This window comes from Belonocnema kinseyi, chromosome 6, assembly GCF_010883055.1.
Source record: "Belonocnema kinseyi isolate 2016_QV_RU_SX_M_011 chromosome 6, B_treatae_v1, whole genome shotgun sequence".
NCBI classification, from domain to species: Eukaryota; Metazoa; Arthropoda; class Insecta; order Hymenoptera; family Cynipidae; genus Belonocnema; species Belonocnema kinseyi.
Window position 1 is genome coordinate 46748405 of NC_046662.1, and position 22608 is coordinate 46771012.

Below are 22608 nucleotides of genomic sequence, written 5' to 3' on the forward strand. Positions count from 1 at the left end.
CCCCCCCCCCCTCCCTAACTAAAATGGACGTTTCAAACCAAACAACACATGATATGAAAAAAAGCCAAAAAAAATAAGAAAAATGTTGATTTTTAAAAGCCCCACAAGATTATGATAACAACTTTTGTAATTTGCTTGAAAAGTTGAAAACTGAAAATTTGATCGTACACAAAGTAATGAAAATCCAAAAATTCAATTTTTTTGGTTAACCTATGAAAGATACGAAAAAATCAATAGGCTAAATTTCGCGTTCTGAAAAGATCTACAAATTTTTTAATAATCACTTTTCGATTGGACACGTAGTTTTTGTTTTCATTCGTGAAAAACAACGTTAAAAATAAAAAAATTAACATTTTTGAACTAACGACACAAGCTACGAAAAAAATGAGGCAAAATTTGTTAATCCAAAAAAGAACTACAAATTTTTAGAATTATTTTTTATAAAATGCGCAGTTCTTGTTTCATGCTTGAAAACAATCACAATAAAAAAAATTTTTTTTTGACAAACGACACAAGCTATGAAAAAATAAATAAAAAAAGAAGTTACTTTTTCAAAAAATACTGAAAACTCATTCAAATTTTTTATTAATAATTATTTATGGGACACGTAATTTTTGCTCTAATCGTAAAAAACAACATTAAAAATGAAAAAATTCAATTTGGTTGAAAAGACACACAAGATACGAATTAAAATTAATAAACAAAGTTGGTCGACTAAAAAGATCTATAAATTTGTTAATAATAATTTTTGATAGGCCGAGCAGATTTTTTTTCAATCGTAAAAAATAAGATTAAAAAGAAACATTAAATTTTTTTAAAAAGGACACAAGAGATGAAGAAGAACATAGGATCCTATATAGGACCCTATAAAGGTTCCTGTATAGGACCCTATATAGAGTCCTATATAGGTTCTTGTATTAGGCCACATCTAGATGCGCAGAAATTTTTCTTTAATCCTAAAACACAAGATTATTGAAGTGATACATGTTTCAGCGCAGCTTAGAATATAATTTAAACCAAAATAAGAAACAAATATTAAAATAATTATGATAAATACAATTTTGTTAAAGACGAAAAAACTTTAACGAAAGAGAATTAACAATCACAAAATTACAGTAATGGATGTTTTGAGACTTAATTTTAAACAGTTTGCGCAAGAATATACAAAATATATCAAGACCGAGCGCGTGCTAAATACATAATCGAGCGTCAAGCACGAGATAAATACATCATGGAGCGCGAAGCGCTAGAACTGTAAGTCACGCGGCCTAAGCGCGCTCAAACTACCGAGCGAAGCGAACCGCGCGCGCGGCGCGCGATGGTAATGTACCCGCTTGGCGGGCAGATTATAAAAAAATTTATTTTATTTTTATTATTCATTTATTTTTAACCACCAATTACGTAACATTTAAAAGTCGGGGAGAGGATACTAGTTTCGTCACGGTCTGTTATGTAGGGGGGGGGGGGGGGGGGGGGGGGGGGGGGGGGGGGGGGGGGTATTTTTACTTGATTACGTAACCCTTTTAATTTCTTAATTTTCAATGCAACTTTGTTTATCGAAATTCCTACTTGAATAATTTTACTTTTTCATAAAACTTATTTCTAAATATTTCTAAACATTATTGAGAGAGAAGAAAATTTAAATTGCAAATAATTTTTTCATAATGGAGAATAATTCAGTTTTTTAAATTTTACTACCAATTTGTAAGCATTTTCACAATTTTTAAGAAATAGGAAAAATTAAATTATGGGCAAAAACTTATTTTAGAGAATTCTAAAAAAATTAGGTAAAATAAATTTTGCAGGATGTCCAGAGAATGAAAAAAGTGATCTTACGATTAATGGGAAAATTCAAATGATTGTTTTGTAATGTATTCTACGAGATAACTGAAAACAAACATTTTTATTTTAAAAAAAATTAAATCATCTCCTATAATTTTTAAACAGAGTCTTAAAGATTCTGTATACAAATTGCACAATTTTTATATACTACATAATTTTAGAAAAAGATTGAGTAAGCTTAAGAGATACGCTAAGGTTTCACGAAATGGAAAAAAAATCTAGGTTCGTAGAAAAATTTAAATAAATTTTCATTCTGAAAAATTCTTTTTAAAATAATATTTGATAATATTTTTGAAGATTTAAAAAATTATGAAGGAAGAATCTGAAAGATTTTAAGGCATTTTTTTAATTTTGCAAAATTAAAAAAAAATAAGGGAAAGCTGGATTAATTTTTAATAGAAGTTTAAGAAGGTCTAATAAGACTTAAAAAAAGGATTTCCTTGAAATTTGTGTCAAAATTTTAAATGATATTTTATTTAAAAAATGAACTTTAAGAGGGAATTAAAAAAGGTTTTTAAATTTACCAAACGATTTTTCAAAGTTAAAAAAAGTGTAGAAGATTTTAAGGCAAAACGTTCCAATCTGGTAATATTAAAAAATCAAAAAAAAATCTAGTAAATTTGAGAAATATTTTGAAAAATTGAAATAATTTCGAAAAGTATCAGAGGATACTTCAGCAAATCTGCTACATTTCAATTGCAATTTAAATCAATTTAAATGGGCCATTTTCAAATTGTAAAATTGACTCCGAATAAGATATCTAACATCACTCGAAGCCTAAACTCCTTATAAAGACGTGCCCAACCATGCTTGTGATGTAATATAATATTATTTAAAGTATAATAATTAGATAGAAAAACAGTTTTGGGATAAAATTTAATACATTTTCAAAAAGTTGAATTATTTTAGTGTATTTTAGTATTTGGTGTATTATGGTGTATACTATAAGAATGTCTTACCGCGTAGATCTATAGAGGTTGAAAATTAATTAATTTGTCGCTACTGTGGATGTTAATGAATCTTCATATAGACATCACGAGTAGTTTTGAATAGTAAATACATTCCCAGAGAGGTACCTGATAATTTGTCCTCATATCCTATGGCATATGCAACATAGAATGGTAAATATAACACATGTGTATAAAGGATGGTATGTGTGTGTCCAAAATTTAAACCAAAATCGTGATAAGTTTTCACTAATAAAACAAACTGTAATCTAAACAATATCGGATGAACACAAAAATCATTATTTGAACAAATTATTATTGTTCTAATTATCTTCTTCCTTATTAATGCTAGATAGTTGCAGTTTCTTCTGAAATTTTTAACTTTTGACTCATTTTTCACTTAATAACGCAATACATAATGCAATTTAATAGACAAAGTTGTTTAAATCATTTATATGTTATAAATATCTCATCTAAGAATCATGCTAAAAAGTTGTTGTTTTCTTACTCAAAGATCATGTTATTATACCAATAATAACAAATTGTTTAAATACTTAATGATAACATTTTTAGCGAAATTGTTAAATTGCCACCAACAAATAAATTTTTTAATCAACTGGTGCAACTTTTATTTAAAAAAAAATTTCTACCAAAAAAGAAAAGTATTTAACGAAATATATTCACCAGTTTTATATGAAGACTTGAATTTTTAACAAAAAAAGATTAATTTTCGACAAGAAAAAAAAACAAATTTTCAACTAGATAGTTAAATTTTTTACCAAAAAGAATGGAAGTTTCAATTAAAATAGTAAATGTTAGCCCAAAAAAGGAGTTTTAACCAAATAATTATGTATTGCGCCATAAAGATCATTTTTCAAACGAGAAGATTAGGTTTCTACCTAAAAAGACGAATTTTCAACTAAAAAAGATTAATGGTGAAATGACAACAGAATAGTTATATTTTCATTCAGAAAAATTCATTTTAATTTTTTAAAAACATAAACAAATGTTAATATCTACAAAAAACTCAAATTTAAAAAAATACCTGAATTTTTGGACCAATAGTATAAATTCGAACAAAAGCGATCAATTTTCAAGCAAGTAGATCAATTTTCAAGTAAAAACAGGAAATTTATTATGAAAAATTCAAATTTTCAACAACAGAAAAATGAATCTTACACAAAATTTCCGAATTTTTTACCAAAAAAAGCTATTTTTAAAGAATTAGTTCAATTTTTATATTTTGTAAAAATAAAAACTCATTTTCAATAAAATGTTCAACTAAAGAAAATCAATTCTGAATTAAAAATATAGTAAAGTAGACTTTTTATATAAAAAGAATTAACATTTGATCAAAAAGATTTAGATTTGCTTACCAGGTTCAATTAATTTAGTTTAAATGTAGGTGGAAAAAATAAAAGAACGATAAGAGAAGAACAGGGGAAAGAATGTGAATCCAGCAATTTTAGGCTCTCGAAAAATCATAAAATTATACGTTTTTAATATTTTCTCGTTATGAACAAATTTTATTTTCTGTACCTGATTACATTTAAGTGGGAAAAAATTTTACGGTATCTAATATGGTTATTAGGAGGAAAATGTGAGGGGCAGGGGGGGGGGGGGGGGGGGGGGGGGGGGTGCAAGTTCCAGGAAAAAATATTGCATAATTGTAAATAACCCCATACCTGCGTATCAAATAAATGACATTAATTTTATATTATTACTCGATTTTAATGACAGTATTTGTTATTTAAATATCCTTAATATTTATGTTAATTTTTATGTTTTGTAGTGCTCAGTATCCTGTGGTACGGGAATGAGGACGAGATTAGTCGAATGTCGGGATGGGAATGGAAGGTTTTCAGAAGATTGTGATTCTGAAGAAAGACCGCGTGGCGAACAAGAATGCAAAGCTAGCCGCCTTTGTTCAAGTTGTAAGTAGTTAAAAAGTAATATAACTCCTTCAAAAAATAATTAATTCTTAAGATGAGGGGAGGAAATATATGTGAGAGGAGAGATTTGGAAGGAGGGGGGGGAGATGGCAAAAGAGAGAAATAGGACAGGACTAAGTCATCGGAGGGGTGGGTGAGGGAAGAGGCTTATAAGGGGAAAGAGAAAAGGGTAAAGTAAATTTTAAGGGAAGTATGGAAGTGGAGGAAGCCTAAGTAGGAGAGTTGATAGCCGTAGGGGGGTTCTATTGGAGGGGAAATAAGGCAAGAGGAGAAGTGGGGAAATGTGTAAGAAGTAAGGGGTAGATGAAAAGAAAAGAAAAGTGTATGAAAAAATGGAAGGGTGTGTGGCTGATAAGAAGAAGGTTATTGTAACAGCATGTGGGAAATGACAATGATTTAAAACGAGGATTATGGGAAAGTAGGAAGGGGGCGCTCAGTAGGGTAGAAGAGGGTAAGAGAAGAAGAGTGAATGGCGATCAGGGTGAAAATATGAGGAGGATTTTTAGAAAAGTGAAGGATAAGATATGAACAGAGAGAAAAATAGGTAGGGGAGGGTAAGTAGGGTAAAAAAGAGTAATTAAACTTGGAGACGGAAAGGGGTATAAAGTAGGGGTGGGTGTGCAGCTGATGAGAAGTAGGGAAGGGTAGCAGCGTTGGGAAACTGAGAAGGAATAGGGAAGATGAGTAAGGGGGCGTAAAAAGAGGAGGCTTAGAAGAGTAGAAAAGGATGAGTGAAGGAAGAGTATATGAGAATCAAGGTGGAAATAGGGAGGGGGTTGTTAAAGGAGTGAAGAATCAGATATGATCAGATGAGAAAGTAGGTAGGGGACGATAAGTAGAGTAGAAGAGGTTAACTAAATAGAATAATGGTGAGAGATGAAATAGTGTATAGGAAGGGTTATCAGAAGAGGGAGATAAGATATTATCGCACCTGATAGTAGAAAGGTGAGGCTCAGTAGAGTAGGAGAGGATAATCGAAGGGAAAGTATATGGGAATCAGTGTAAAAATAGATTGGATTCTTATTGGAGTAGAAGAGGATAAGGTATGACTGAATAGGAAAATAGGAACAACAAGAAGTGGGAGAAAGTATAGAATGTAGGTTGAGAAGAGAAGGAGGGTTATTGGGAGAGGGAATGATAAGATAAGCTCAGTTCAGAATGTAGGAAGGGGAAAATAAGTGGAGTGAAAGTAGGTGAAAAAGGGAAGACTGTATAAAAGGTAGATCGTGAAGAGGGGGGGGGGTATCACAAAAGAGGATGATAAGATATGATAGGAGAGGAAAGTTCTAAGCTGATTAGAACTAGAATACAAGAGTGTATAGAAAGTAGGTCGAGAAGAGGGAGAGGGTTATCAAGGAAGGGGAGGATAAGATATGATCGCATAGGAAAGTGTGAAGGGGTGGATAAGTAGAGGAGGAGAGAGTAATGAGAGGAGTGTATAGAAAAAAATCTAAGAAGATGGGAAGGATTACTAGGGAAGGCTAGAATAAGATATGATCGGATAGGACATGACATGATAGAAGAGGAATGGACAGAAAAAGACGAGAGTGATACAGAAAGAAGGGGAATTTAAACGACTTTATTATTGCCCTAATAGGCTACGAAACCCAATTTTCTAGGCACATTGCGCTCAATTTGAATAATTTTTTATAATAAAATTTACGTTTGATTTTTTTGCAGATGATCATGATTTGAACCAACCCTTAATGCAAGCGTACCCTCCAGCACCAATTTCAGAGAAATTGATTGATCAGCCAATCCCTTCTGAATCAACGTAAGTTCTCTTTCCTCAGTAAATTTTATTTTAAATTAAATTTTCAATTTCTTTTATTCCGCAATTAAAAATTAAACATCAAATAGAGTATGTTTAATTATAGCTTAATAACAAACAACATAAAAGAAACTTATCAGAGAGAAATTAATATTCTTGACTTTAAGAAAAAAATATTTACTTAGCTTCTGAGATTTTTCTAATTTTAATTGTATAAATATTAAATATTTTATTTAAAATTTTTAAAGCTGGGTTGTTGGGTATAATTCAGTGTTTTTATTAAACTTTCTTCGAAAATCGAAAACGTCCATTACAGTGCCTTATGAAATCCTTTTCTTATGATTTTTTAACACTTTGAGTTGGAAATTTTATTCTTTCGACTATAAAATAATTTTATATTTTTACAGTTTTAACTAACACGACTTGTACAATGAAAATTTTTTCATCAGGATGCCATGTGACTGTACATTTGTGTTTGTAATAAACAAATTGAGGGGATATTAAAATTGAAGTAATGGTTTTTATAAAATTGAAAAAATCAATTCTTTAACCAATCTAAAAATCAATCAATTTTTGTAAAAGAAAATTATTTGATACCTCATCTTTTATATTTAACTGAAGAATGAATAACATTTTCAATCTAATAAATTATATATAGCGAAGTTTTTACATTATTTAGCTTTTAGGAATAATTGACTCCGAATTTCGAAAGAAGAAGCTTTTTAGGAATTTTGAAAGTGTTTATGAGAATACTTTTTTTAATATTACGGATAACATTCTCAATGATTTTTGTAGAATGAATTTTTTTAATATAGCAAAAGATTTTGAGTAAGTTCCTAAAATTTTGAAGAAGAATATACAAGTTTTTAAAACCAAATTTTTCAATTTTGCTGAATTACAAAATTTTAGAAAAAATTAGTAAAAGCTTAAGCAATATTGCTGAGAAAATAAATATATTTTATTTTGATATTTTAAAAATTCACTTTCAAGAAATTATTCGAAAAGATTTTTAAATGTTTAAAAATATTTTTAAGGATTTTGAAAGATTTCAAGATTTTACGAAAACTTTATTGATATTTCTAGGTGCTGGTTGGAAATTTAACTATTTTGTTGTGAATTCACCGTTTGTAGCTAAATTTATCTGTTAATTGAAAGCAATAATATTTGTCGTATAAATATTAACTATTTCAGCTTTCATTAGGAATTTATTGTTTTATTTCGAGATTCAACTATTCAGTTAACAATTAACATTGTTTCGTAAATTTGTCAGGCGTGTGTATAAAAACTAAAAAATCTTTTTAAACTTTCTGAAGTATAGTTCAATTTTCATCTCAGAGATATGAATTTTCAACAGAATTTTAATTTTTAGCTGAAAAAATGAATTTTACAACGAAAAATATTTTTTTAATATCTCCAAACCTTATCTCGATCCTATAAAATCCTACCAATTGTTTTATCAATTAATTAATAAAAAATTATTACTTAAAATTTTTTATTTTGTAGTTAAGTATTTAATATTTGAATTGATAATTGTTTTGGTCTAGAAGTTTAAATTTTTTAATGTGATGAACAACTTGATATTCAGAAACAATTTTTAACCCATTTGAACCTTTTCTCAAATAAAAGCTAATAATATTTCACATACATCTTTTTTAACAGCTTAGAAATTTTTAAAAAATTTACTGAATTTCTTATAAACAAAGAATTGTATGAAAATGGATTAATGAGGATTGGTAATGATTCGTCTATTTGTTTGCACAAAATTTGAACAATTTGTAGACTAAAACCGTTATTCAAATAAATGCATAAAAGATGATTAATCATTTTTTGTTTCATAAGCACACTCTATTAAGTTGAAGAAACCAAAATTTTTACCTCTAAAAATAGCCAGACGGTGCATTTGTTAATTTATTTTGTTTAAAGAATCTATAATTTCTTTCTGGTTAACTAAATCTAATAAGTGAAATTTTCGTATAATTTTTGCCCGTTTTAGTAGAAAAAAACTTGATTTATTTCATCATGAGTATCTTTTGTGAATACATTTTCATAAGATGTCTTTATAAAATAACAATTTTTGTAACTAAATTTTTTCTGGAAAAAAACTTCTCCTTCAGTCCGCTGAGAATCGAACCACAGAACTTCCAATTGCCGCTCAGGTGCTTTTTCCTTCAGAAACTAGATAGATCGAAAGGAGAATCCTTTTTAAAAAATACAAGCATAATTTTACCAGACGTTACATATTCAAATTTTATAAGGTAACTGTATTATCATCAATTATTACAATCATTACATTTTTTCTGAAAACGGATCATCTCCTTCCCTCCGCTCAGAATCAAAACACAGAACTTCTAATTACCAGTCGGGTACTCTCCCCATAAGCTACTTAAAAGATCGAAGGAGAAGATCTCTATTCCAAAAAAATTTAATAAAAAATTTTTTAATTTATAGCTCCATAGTCTGAAAAGACGTTGAGAATTTCTGTTATTCGCTGATGATAATACAGATTCCTTGAAAAATGTGAACATGTAACAGCTGGCAAAATAATTCCTGTATTTCTGAAAAAAGATTCCTGCTTCTATGTCTATAGTAGCTTAAAGGAAAAGCACCTGACCGGCAATCGGAAGTTTCGTGTTTTGATTGCCAGCAGAGAGAAGTAGAAGATCTTTTTTTCAGAAAAAAGGTAATTACATTTTTTTATACATTGCTCCATCTAGTCTGAAAAGACATTAGGAATTTCTGTTATTCTCTGATGATAATACAGATTCCTTGAAACCAAAATTATGTATTGTTTTTAGTGAATTAAATTCGAAAAAGTTTTTTGTATATAAATTAAGAACATACATCCATTTTCACTCACTTATTTCTTTATTACAAATTAAATAAAAGTTTTAATTATTCCTAAGCTATCAGAAAGACTTTCTGGATAGTATTTTATTTGACTGAAGGTATGTCGGATTGAATCCAAGTATTTCTTAAAAACTGCTACACTTCTAAGAAATTTTGTTTTTATATTTTTTACTAAATAAAAAATAAGGAATGGAAAACTTTTTCCATAATCGACAATGATAAAGTTATGCGGAATTTTGTTATCTTTAGTTTTTAAAAAAGTACAAATTAGTTGACAAATTCCTTTAGAATATAAATTTATCCACAGACATTTGTTCGCCCCACTGAGCGTCAGTTTATCTTACTTTTTTCCAAGAAGAGGACTTGTGGAGAAATGAGGGAAAATAAAAAGTGAGAAGATGAGGGGAGTTAGTGTAGGGTAAGCAAGGGGATGGGAATTATGATTAGTGAGGAAAAATGAGGGTCGGTCAGTAGGGGAACAGATGAGAATTAAAAGGTAAGTGATCAATTTGAAAATGAGGGGAGGGTAAGTGTGGGAAGTAAGAGAATGAACGATGTAAAGTAGAAAAAGTTAGGGTAAATAAAAGGAGGAGTTGTAGGAGAATCTAAGAGAAATTAGGGTAGGAGAATTAGAGGAAATAAAGGGTAATAGAGAAAATTAATTTAAATGAGAACGAGTGGTGAGGTAAAATAATATTGAGTGAGTTGGAGAAGTAATGGGACATAGAAGAGAAGTGATGGATTTTGAAGTGAGAGGAGGGCAAGGGAGCGAAGTGAAACAAAAAATAAGAGGAAAGAGAATAGGTAGAACTAAGGACCAGGATGTAGGAGAAGTGAGAGGAAATTATTTAGGAGAATTAGTAGAGGCGAGGGAAAATAGTTTAGGCAAATTAGAAGAAGTAATATGAAATAAGGGATAGGGAAGTAGGGGAAGTAAGGGTTAAATAAGGAAAGGTTTAGAAAGAAAGTTCGAAAAAGTGAATGAAAATGGGAGATGTAAAGTAAGAGATGTGAGCGTAAATAAAGGGAGAAGGTGTAAGGGAAGTTAAATGAAATCATGGCAGAAGAAGTAGTAAAAATAAGGCGTAGTAGGATAAATGATTATAAAAGAGGATGTGTATGGAAGGAAAAGTGTGTGCTAGGAAAGGAAAGTAGGGAAACATGAGTGCTAGCTTTGAAACTGAGGAAGTGGAAAAATAGAAAAGGAAGAAGTTGAAATTTTCGCGAAGAGTGAAGTGACTGGTGGAATAGAGGGGAATATAAAGTGAGTAGGGATAATAAGGGAAAAAAGTATAAGAGTGGGAGGTATAGGGTAGTAGGAAATGTGATGGTTAAATGAGGAAAGCTTAAAAGAGAAAATGAAAAGAATTGAAGGAAAATTAGGGATTTAAAGTAGGAGAAGTGAGTGTAAATAAAGGAAAGGTGTATACGGGAAGTAGAAGGAACTCATAGCGGGAGAAGTAGGAGAAATGAGAAGTAACAGAAGAAATGATTATGAATGAAGATGTGAAGGGAAGGGGTAGTGTGGGGTGGGAAAGGGAAATAGGGAAAGAAGAGTGTTAGATTGGAATCTAAGAAAGGGAAAAGTAGAAGAGGAAGAAGTTGAGGTAAGGAAAAAGTGTGAAGAGAGTATGGATAGAGGGGAATGTAGGGCGAATAGGGCTAATAAGAGAGGAAAAATATGAGTGAGAATCATGAATTAACGAAGCGTCCGCCTGGTTGATGTAAAATAAGGCATTGAATAGAGGTCCTGTGAAATATTATACGCATGTATATATAGTCTCCTTGTTTCCTCGGATTCGAAAACTGGGGCAACCCCGTGACGTCAGTACGCCCGGGTTTCGCTATCGATAACAGAAGCACCATACCGTGTAAAAAGTGTAAATAAAAATTTTCGACAAGCGTTAGACAAATTGAAATTATATCAGCGAGAGATTGATTGACGTGTACAAGAGCAAACGAATTATGCGGAAATAAATTTCAATGGATCATTCGAACTGGACTGAACAGAATGAATGAGGATTGGTAAAGGCAAAGTTCGGCAAAGTTCGGCAAATATGATATTCGCAAAGAGAAAATTATCAAATGAATAATTTACCACTGCAGGTAAATCTATTTGAAGAAGTTTATACGATCTTGATAAAGTTTTTAGAGAAGAAACTTAGGTATCTTCTGAAAATTCGAAAGGAAGGAATTTATTTATGCTTCTAGAGCAACTTTTTGGAAGACTTTTTCAACAGAGAATTGATACTTTGGACAAATATTATTAGAAAAAATGATTTTTTTTTAGTAACGAGCATCATTAATCACACGCTAAAAATTTAAAATTAATTCTGGAGAAAATTCAAAAAGTCTTTTAAAGATTTCAGGTATGCAAATGAACATTTTCAAGGAAGGTTTATTTTCAAGAAAGTAGTTGCATCTTGAACTAAAAAAGATAACAGTTAAAAAAAATAGAGGAACTTTGGATAACATAGCTTAATCTACACCCAAAAATATAAGTTTTAAAAAGAATGGGCACTACAAACCAAGTAGATGAAGTTTCTAACCTGAAGATTAATTTCTTACAACAACAAAATTTAACGAAATAGTTACATTTTCAAACAATGAGTTAAGTTTACCACTTAAATCATTAATATTGAACAAAAAATGCATTTTTAGCAGAGCAGTATAACTCCTTACCAAGTAATTGATTTTCCAATCGAAAAAGACGAATTCTCAACTCAAAATGACATGTTTGATATTTGAATTAAAAAATATTTCATCTTAAAAAAAAACACAGACTAATTTATCAAAAAACGGATGAATTTCAAACAAAGAACTTAAATATTTATTCAAGAAGACAAATTTTTCACCAAGAAGATTAATTTTTTACCAAAAAATAGGAATTTTTAACAAAATTCATGAATTTGAAGTTGGTTAAATTTTCAACCGAAGAGATGGATTTTTAAATTAAATGATAAATATTTAAACAACAAAATGAATTCTAAACAAAGTAATTCAACTTCTAACCAAGTAGTTGATTCTCTAATTAAAGAGATGAATTCTGAAGAAAAAATGGAATATTTGAAGTTTTAATTACATTTTTTTAAAAGCAATCGAATTCATCTAAAAAAAGAAGTTTTCAACCAAAATTTATTAGATTCAAACGAAACGATTGCATGTTTTACAAAATATCTTTTTAATTGATTCGAATGTTTTATGTTTTTTGTTTGATTCTGCAATATTAAAAAAATTGTTTAAAAATCTTCCAGATAATAATTTTACATAACTTTACAAAATAAAAGGCATTTCAAATTTTCCCAGGAATCTTAAGACAATTTTTTTAATATCTTGATGCCTTTCAAAATCCACAAAAAACTGAAAATTTTTTAATTAAACAGCTTTTAAAATGATTCCAGATTTTCTAAAAATATTTGAAAAATCTTTGAAGATAGTAAAAATTGCCCTTAAATTTTCTACTCAGAAATTTAAAAATAATTTGTTTAATCACTTGAAACCTTTCAAAATTCTTAAAAGGTTTCTACATTTTTTGTTCCGAAATCATTTGACTTGTTTTGAATTTTTTTCCATTTTTTCTTCAAATTAGTTTCTCAACAAAAAATTCGAAAATTCTCAGAAAAATTTTATTTCAAATTCTTTACAAATCTACATTTTGTTTTGAATTGGGCAGCTTTTAGGTTCTAAAGTTTTTAACAATTTTTTACAAAACGTTTCTAACTTCAACCAAATAGATGATTTTTTAATAAACAAGACTACTTTTCTAACCAACCAAACGAATTTTTTATAAAGTAGTTTAGTTTTCAAGTTAAAATATTTTTTATTTGTCAATAAAAAAAAATTTTGCAATCAGTTCAATTCATGTAAAAGAGACCAGTTTTCAGTTTAAAAAATAATTTTACACAAAAAAACGAATTTAAAAGAAAATAGTTGAATGAAATAAATAGTTTAAATTTAAACTGATTATTTTGTTTGTTTTTTTTTCTACCAGAGAAGTTAAATTTGTATCAAAAAATATAAATTTGTAGCATAAAATTGAATTTTCAACCAATTTGTTTTATTTTTAACCAAATTTTCTACAAAACAGTTATATTTTCAACCTAGCAATATGAATTTTTAAGAAGAAAATTATCTGACGATCAAATAGTTGAATTTTGAACTGACAGGATTTATTATATATTATTAAAATCAGGAGCAGTTTAATTCAATAAAAAAATATTAATTTCGAACAAAATAGTTGAATTCTTTACATTTTGAGTGAAAAAAATTAAGTCTATATCAAAAAAGTAAATTTTGAGAAAAGTAGGTAAATTTCCAGCAAAAGAGTTTAAATTTTAGACAAAAAGATTAATTTGCTGTTTAAGAAAAAAGAATTTTTAACAAAACACATGAATTTTTAATCAGAAAAGATCAATTTTCAACCGAAAATTTCTTAACCAAACTTATTAATTTTCTACAAAAAAGATGAATCACCAACCAAATAAATTAATCTTCAAACAAATTCTTGCATTTTCAACGAAAAAAATATCAATTTTCGACTAAAAAAGATCGAATTCCAACAAAAAAAAAATAGATTTTACCCAAAATATTTGGATTTTCTTGTTGGTTTCTATCTTTGTATTATTAATTGTAACGTTAATTTTTTTTACTGGTCTAGAATCAATATTTTTTCTAAATTTTGATCATTTTTAATTGTAAAAAAGTTTTCTCTAGGTCTGCTGGGATTCGAACCCAGGTCTTTTAAATTGTCATTCTGATTTTTCTAACCCACTAAGCTACGGAGAGATAAGAAAGCTTTCTTCACAAACCCTACAAGTTAAATCCCAATTACATTCCTTATACTTGTAAGATTTTAATTTTCTAAACATAAAAGTTTATTTTTGTTGCTCATTTTAAAGCTTTTGACAACGTAAATTTATTATAATTTCAATATTAATTCTTTTGTCTACTGGTCTAGAATAAATATTTTTCTGAATTCTGATTTTTTTTTAAAGAAAAAAATGCTCTCTAGCTCCGTTGGGATTCGAACCCAAAGATTTCAGATTGCCGGTCTACAAAAAAAACTGAAACCTAAAATTTATGAAATTTTCTCTTCAGATTCATTGCAGAACAATGGTCACCATGTTCCGTGACTTGCGGCGAGGGGATTCGCCATAGGGAAGTCCACTGTAAAATATTTCTCGAATTCAGCAAGACAATTGCCAAATTACCAGATCGACAATGTTCTGGTCCCAAGCCAATTGACACTGAAAAGTGTATGATGGAACCTTGTGGTCTGTTGGAGAACAGTTTGTCCTATAGGATTGATACTGTTGGAGACAGTGGTTATGCTGAGTCCAGCCTCACCGATTCTTATCGATCCTCCGGTGGCAGTTCCGGACCCGGAAGTTATGAGGGTAACATGAAAGTGGCATCCGGAAGTTCTATTCTTACCACATATTCATGGCATGAAGACGGATTTACTCACTGCAGTGCCACCTGCTTGGGAGGTACATTTCGTTTTCTTCTTTTAAGAGATGGTAGAAAACTGATTAACTGGATGATTAATTAATTAAATTATTTATTAATTAATACAAATTTGGGGATTTTATTCTAGGTGTCCAGACTTCAATTATACATTGCAGACGTGATGATACAAACAAGGTTGTAACCCCTCTTCTTTGCAGTCCAGAAATGAAACCTAAATCGAGGTCAAAGGCTTGTAATGATCATCCCTGTCCTCCCAAGTGAGTATTATTTATTGAATTTTAAATTAATATGATTTAAATTATTGAAAATTTAAGGCTGGAAAAGCAGAGTCAAATGAGCGCTCGAGCAGTAGGTAGGAGTGGGGATAACGTGCAGAAAACGCGACGAAAGACGTTCTCTCTTTCGTCGAGTTTTCTACGCGTTCCGAGTCTTTAATTAGTATATTAATTTTATGGAGAGAATTAAACAGACTTTTTCTCTAAAGTCTAAAATTATCTCGTGGCATCAAAAATCTTCATTTTGATTTTATTTCTGCCAGTAACAAAAAAATGAAAATATGGTCAAACATTTGCTGAAATGAAAAAGAGCGAAATAAGACCAATTTTTTTTGTATGATAATTATATGAATTGAATTGTTTAAAATTGAAGACTCGGAAAGCAGAGTCTAACGAGCGCTCGAGCAGTAGGTAGGAGTGGGGATAACGCGCAGAAAACGCGACGAAAGACGTTCTCTCTTTCGTCGCGTTTTCTACGCGTTCCGAGTCTTCAGATAATATTTATACATCATGGAGAGAATTGAATGGACTTCTTCTCTCGTTCTCTCGTTGCTTTAAAAATCTCTATTTTGATTTAAATTCTGCCAATGAAAAAAATGTGGTCAAACCTTTGCTAAAATTGAAGAAAACCGAAATAAGGCCAATTTTTTGCCAGATAATTCAAGTGTATGATGTGAGAAGTATATTTTTTTTGGATTCACAAAGTTGTAATTTTGAAGATGTTTGAACTAATTTTAATTCGTTGTATTTTAGAAATTTTTATCGGGAAGTTACGATTTAAAACGTTTTTATCAAAAAAATAACACCAAAAAAATTACTAAAGCTACTTTAATTTTTTATTTAATTTACTGAAACGAAAAAAAATCATCTAGAAGCTTCCAAATTAAAAGAAATTTATATGAAACAAGAAAATATATTAATTTTCGAGCAAATCGTTAAACATTCAACTAAAAATTTGAATCTTCAACAAGAGGGTTAATTGTTTTTATAGCCAAATGAATTTTCAACAAAATACTTGAATTTTCAACTAAATAGTTGATTTTTTAACAATGTGAACAATTTTTAACCAAAAATTCAACATTTCAATTTTTAGGTAAGAAAATTAATTACAAATGAATCCTTAAACAAAACAAAACATTTTTAACAAAATAGTTCATCTTTCAATATAGTAGTTGAATTGTTAACCCTAAATTATTATTTTAAAATAAAAAATACATAAAAAATACGAATTTTCAACTAAAATCTATTCGAATATATTCTCGAATAACATTTTTTTTAAATTGTCGAATTTTCAAATCGAAATTATTCATTGACAACCAAATTTTAATCTTCGACACAACAGTTTAATTTAAAGAAAATAGTTCAATTTTCGACCAAAATGTATAAAAATGAAATTTTTCACATAAAAACAGTTACTTTTTAAAGAAATAATTAAATTCTAAATTAAAAAAATACATTTTGTACAGAAAGTTGAATTTTTAAGAAGAAAAGTAAATTTTTAATTCAGAAAGACGAATTTGCAATAGTACAATTAAATTTCCAACCAAAAAGTACGATCTTTGAACCAAATGTTTGTTTTTTTTCTACCTAAATAGTTAAAGATTTAAATAAAAAATACGATTTTTCAGTAAAGCTTTATTTAAATAGAACCGAATCCAATTTTTAACGAAATAGTTCAATTTTTAAAGAGAAGTTATGAGTGTTTAACAGAATATCAACCATTTTTAACCAAGTTTTCAATCGTCAATTACTTGAATTTTCTACCTGAATAGTGGAATTTTCAGCAACAATAAAAACTAATTTTCCACAAAGCAATTAAATTTTCAACTCCACAATAATCATTTTTAATAACAGAAATTATTTCAAACCAAAAAGGTAAATTTTGTACAAAGTTGTTGCATTATCAACCCAAAAAAGTAAATTTTTTCATAAAAAAGTTGTATTTTCAACTAAAAAGGGGGATATTTAAAAAAGAAGGTTGAATCTTTAAAATTGCCTACTACATATTTGAATTTTCGATTAAAGAAGTTTAATGTTTATCCCAAGAAGACGAATTTTCAATAAAAATTTATTTGAGTCGATTTCGAAAATATGAATTTGCAAAAAAAAGGTTATTTTTAGCCATATAGTTAAAGTTTCAAAGTAGAAGTTTAGTTTTCAAACAAATATTTTAACTTTTTACAAAAATAGTTTACTACAGGGTGTAATTAATTCAGTTAGAATTTAAATGGTACAATAAAAAATGTACAGACTTGAATCAATTATCAACTTTTAACTTACTCTGGATTACCTTTATCTAAAATTTGTTTCCAGGTGGAATACCACTGATTTCTCACCATGTATGAGTCCTTGTGGCCTTGGGATACAAACCCGAGACGTCACTTGCATACATGAAGTGACACGTGGAACGGGGAATACTGTGGCTGTACCAAGTCATATGTGCCCACAACCACCACCAGTAGACAGAAGATATTGCAATGTGTTTGACTGCCCTGTCAAGTGGCACCTTGGCGAATGGGGAAAGGTAAATTTCTCATTCCATTAATAATTATATCATTTTCTCCTCTTCTCTCCTCCCCACTCCTCTCCTCTCCTCACCGATCCTCTCCTCCTCCTTCCTGTTCTCTCCTCTCTTCTCCTTTCCTTGTTCTATCCTATCTTAACAATCCTCTCTTCACTTCTTCCTACTACTACTATTCTCTTCTACTGCCCATTTCTTTTCTTCGCCAGCCCACTTCATTTAATTTTCATCCATCTTCACCTCACTTACGTAACTTTCCCTTTCCTGCTTTCCCGTTTGTTACTTTTTCTCTCGGCCCTCACTCTCCTAACATCCTCATCTTATCACTTTTCAAACTGCCTTGCTCTTCTATCACTTTCCTTACCTTGCCACCATTTCTCCATTTTCTTACGTCATTATTACCTGTTGCCAACCGTTACTTCCACATCCTAATTTCCCCTCCTTTTTCTCCTCTATCTCAACAACTCCCAAAGTCTCTCTTTTAATTTCCTTTCCCTCGCTCACCTCTCCTACTTCCTTATGCAGCCCCTTTCCATTTTACCTCATTTTCCAAACTTTCTTGCATTTCTGTCAATTGTCTTAACCCCTCTCAATTTCTTTACTTACCTTCGTCACTATTAACTTTTGCTAACCTTCACTCCCACATCCTAGTTTCCTGTAATTTTTGTTTTTTCTTTCTCAACTACACCTACATTCCCCCGTTTATCTTGCTTCCCCTCGCCCACTTCTCCCACTTTCTTATACACTTCCTGCCACCTCACCTCTTTTTCTAAACGTTCTTACCTTTCTTTCACTGTCAAAACTTCCTCTTCACTTCTCTACTTAGCCAACTAACTACTACCACTCTACAACCCTTACTTCATCATCCTAATTTTCTCTACTTCTTCGTCTCCTTCTCACGCCTTTATCCTCCTTTTCTCTCCTTTCCTACTTTCCCTCTTCCACTTTCTCCACATTTATCTACTCACCCAAAACTCACTTCTTAAGCATTCCTTTCTCAATCATTTTTAGAGTAACAGCAAAGAAAATGAAAACTTACCTCCGAGAAACATTTTTCGTAGCCTATTAAAATATTAATTTAGTTGTTTAAATTAGCCCATCCCTATTACTCCATATTCTCTCTTCCTTGTATCATTTTCTGTCTCATACAATCCTATTTTATCAACCTCTCTCAGTTTTCCACTCACTAATCCCCTCCCCTCTCATCACTACCAAGCCTCAAGTTTTGAATCCCACAATAAGTTCCTCTCCTTCTTCTGCTTTTTTACTTCCACTTACGCGCTCCCACTTACCCTCAATTATCTCATTTGCAGCCCTTTACCTTTCCTACATCCTCTCCCGTCTCCTCACATCCCATACTTCTCCGGACCTGATCAATCTATTTCTTTTTCTTTTACCCTAATTCTTCTTCCTTTAATTTCCTCTTCTTTCTCTACCCATACTTTTCATTTCCTCCCTAGTTCCTATCCCCTTGTTCCCTTAGCATAATAGTCCTTCCCATACTCCCACTCCGCTCATTTTTCCTACTTTTCATTTTTTCCTCTGCCTTAAGTTACCCTAATCCCTGTCCCTTTATTTAACCCTACTTCCTGTGACATCACTTTTCCTCCTAGAAAAAAATTACGACACACAATGGTACAAGAATTTTTCTGCGGAGAAATCAACTTTCAGAATCGATCGCTATTTATTGAATTCACAAGTTTCTGTTTAATATGAAAACTTTTTAAATTTTGAAAAGAATTTATTTTATGCATTTTTTTATTATGGTTCTTTTTTATTTTGCAAAAAAGTTTTAATTTTTTTAATTTTTCAGAAGTACCGTTTTTCAGATTCCAGTATGTGAATGATTTAAAAAAATGAATTACCTCGGAAATTATTAAATAAAATTTTCTTTTCGCGAATGGCACTGTTTAGCTCATTGAAATTCAAAGTTTAGTATAAAGTGTGAGAGAAATTCATTTTTATTACAATTACTTGAAAATAGACACTTTTCAGAAATTATTCAAACCATTTTTATGAACAAATTTACAACTCGAATATTTTTTTTAAGAAATAGGCTCGAAACACTTACACGAAATCAACTAACAATATATTTTCGATTATTTTTACCCATGGTGCTATGAAAATTTACAATAATTATCAATTATTTAAACTATTTTCTCCAGCAAATTTAGAGTTTTGCTTTTTTTCCTAGAGTAAGCTCATTTACCTTTAGGAAATAAACTAAGAATGTCTTTCTGATTACTGTTTGCAACGATAATCAGAAAATTCATAAAAATTATTCATTATTTAAACAATTTCGATCAAAAAATTCTGAATGTAACTATTTTTCTATAAATAGACTTAATTTTTTTACGGGATCAGCTAAACATGCCTTTTCCATGGTTTTTCACCATAATGGTTTCCAAATTGGCAACAATTGTTAATTATTCAATCAAGATTCGTAAGCAAATTAGTATTTTGTATATTTTTTAACCAATATGCTCAATATTTATTTACGAGATCCGACTATCAATGTGTTTTCGGTGACTTTTTGCTGTCATAATTTTTTTGTTTGTAAATATTGTTGAAATAATTAATAATTATTGTCAATTTGGGAAAATACCAGAGAGAATAGTCATCGCAAAGACGTTCTTAGTTGATTCCTTAAAAAAGTTGAGCCTGTTCGTTAAAAGCTAGCCAATTTTAAACTTTTATCTCAAATCAGATGCCACGCACCTATCGAAAAGAGTTTTTAGGCCTATTAAGGAATTAATTAAGTCATTCAACCTTCCCCTTTAATAAATTTGCTCCCATACTTTCCCTAGTTCTCCTTCCTCTTCAAATATCTTCCTACTCTACGTCCCCTACTTCTCAATTTCTCTGATAACACACCCTTTTCTCTATCCTTTCCCTTTTTCCTCATTTGCACTCACTATCTCTACTTCTCCTTCCAATTTTTCCCTTACTTTTCTTTCCTCATTTGTAACCATTTATCCATACTTCGCTAGCCCTCAATTCTTCTCATTTTCCCTACGTTCGCACATTTTATTTCTCCTCCCACTAGTTCCGTTCCTATAATTCTCCTCAATGCCCTCCTTAACTTCGAATCATATCTCCTAATTTTTTTCACTTCTACTCAGTTTCTCTACTTTTGCTTCCTTATTCCAACTGTCTCCTTCTCTCCTAATTTCCTTTTTTTTACCTCCCTACCCTTGATTCCTCCTCATTTCCCCAACCTTCTCACATCTTATTTCCCATCACTTCGCCTACTTCTCCTCCCCTGAATTTTCTTTACTATCCTTCTTTGCATATAAATATCTTTCCTTCACTTGCCGTCACTTGCACTCACTTTTTCTAATTCTTCTTCCTAATTTACCCTCACTTCCTTACAGTCATTTTTCATTTTATCTTGTAATTTCCCTAGCCCTCATTTCTTGTAATTCCACCTACTTTCCCACTTCTTGTTTCTTCTCCCCCTACTTCTCTTCCCTGAATTCAACTCCCTTCCCCTTCCCTCATTTCTCACTATTTTTTCTTACTTCCCTACCCCTGACTTCTCATCTTCACTAGCTTCCCACATCTTATTTCTCCTTAGTCCCTTTCTAATGTTTTTTTCACTTTTCTATCTCTCATTTCAAATAATTTCCTCTACTTCCCCAAATCTTATTTCTCCTCCCCCTAGTTCTCTCTCTTTAATTCGTCTCACCACCCTACCTGACTTTGTATGATATCTCCTACTTTTACTCAATTTATCTTACTTTCCCTACTTTTTCTTCCTGACTTCTCCCAATTTTCACCACCTTCTCACATCTTATTACCCCTTACTTCTCCTACCTTTTTTCCCTCAATTCTTCTCACTACCCACCGTGACATCCAATCACATATTCTATTTTTTCTTAATTCCACTCACTTTCCCTATTTTCTCATCCTAAATTCAACTTTCTCATCGTCCCCTAATTTCCCATTATTTTCCCTTACTTCCCTATACCTGGTTTCTCCTCATTTCTACTACCTTTCCACACTTTATTTTTCCTCACTTCGCCTACTTCCCCTCCCCTATTGCCCCTACTCTCTTCCCTTTATTTCTTCTTACTTCCCCTACTTTCTCTCCTATGATTTCTCTTCTCTTCTGCCACTCCCCCTTTCCAGATTTTCCCTCACTTACCATTCTTTGCCTCCCCTTATTTTTCATCACTTCCCCTACTCCCCTTCCCCAAATTTCACCTCACCTCCGCTTCTGTGAAAAAAGTACTACGGTTTCTGCCCGCTACGAAACTCTAAAAATGATAAGACCCTCGAATTTTGACTGACTATTAAAACTTTACTAGTGTTCCAAGACTTGCGGAGGTGGTACAAAAACTCGGAAAGTAGCTTGTGAGCAGATAAGAGCCCAAGGGCGAAAACAGGAGCGGCCAGAAAATGAATGTCCTTCCCATAAACCAACATCAGAAAAGCCATGTAATACTAGAGCTTGCAGCGACATGGACATGAGCGAGCAGCCAATTATTCTTAGTCAGAACATTACATTCAGCCAGGATGATCCAAGTGATAAAGTGGATCTCAAAATCGGAGGGACGGCTGTGGTTTTTCAAGGGACGCCTGTGGTCAAGATTCGCTGCCCCGTTAAAAAGTTTGACAAGTTAGATATTTTCAATAAATTTAACTTTATTTTTAATGATTAAAAATATAATGCCACAATAAAATCTGAGATATCCCACCGATGGATATCATTTTGATTATTAACTCTAGATCAAAATGATTCACTTTGCAGATCTAAAAATAATTTTTATAGAAATTCATGTGTATCTGTCCATGTGGAAATTGTTATACTTTTTATTGAAACTAGTAGGTTATACGTGACCAACTTACCATGCCTTGAAATAAATTAAAATTATAATTTACATTTTTAACAAAAAGAGATTTTAATCTTAAATCAAGTGTAGTTTAATTGATTTAAAAAAGACAAAAAATATTGTTCTCAATTCGTGGAAATTCCAACCAA

At 30.7% G+C, this 22608-nt stretch overlaps 1 protein-coding gene across 1 annotated transcript in view; it reads left to right on the plus strand.

Annotated features, from left to right (window-relative positions):
• Positions 1 to 22608, plus strand: part of LOC117175369 (protein madd-4) — a 191255-nt gene that overhangs the window by 139445 nt on the left and 29202 nt on the right. The window contains exons 9-14 of the mRNA XM_033365077.1: positions 4582 to 4723; positions 6422 to 6515; positions 14457 to 14848; positions 14956 to 15085; positions 17417 to 17627; positions 21935 to 22245. Of these exons, the coding sequence (XP_033220968.1) occupies positions 4582 to 4723; positions 6422 to 6515; positions 14457 to 14848; positions 14956 to 15085; positions 17417 to 17627; positions 21935 to 22245 (1280 nt within the window). The remainder of the gene's footprint in view (positions 1 to 4581; positions 4724 to 6421; positions 6516 to 14456; positions 14849 to 14955; positions 15086 to 17416; positions 17628 to 21934; positions 22246 to 22608) is intronic.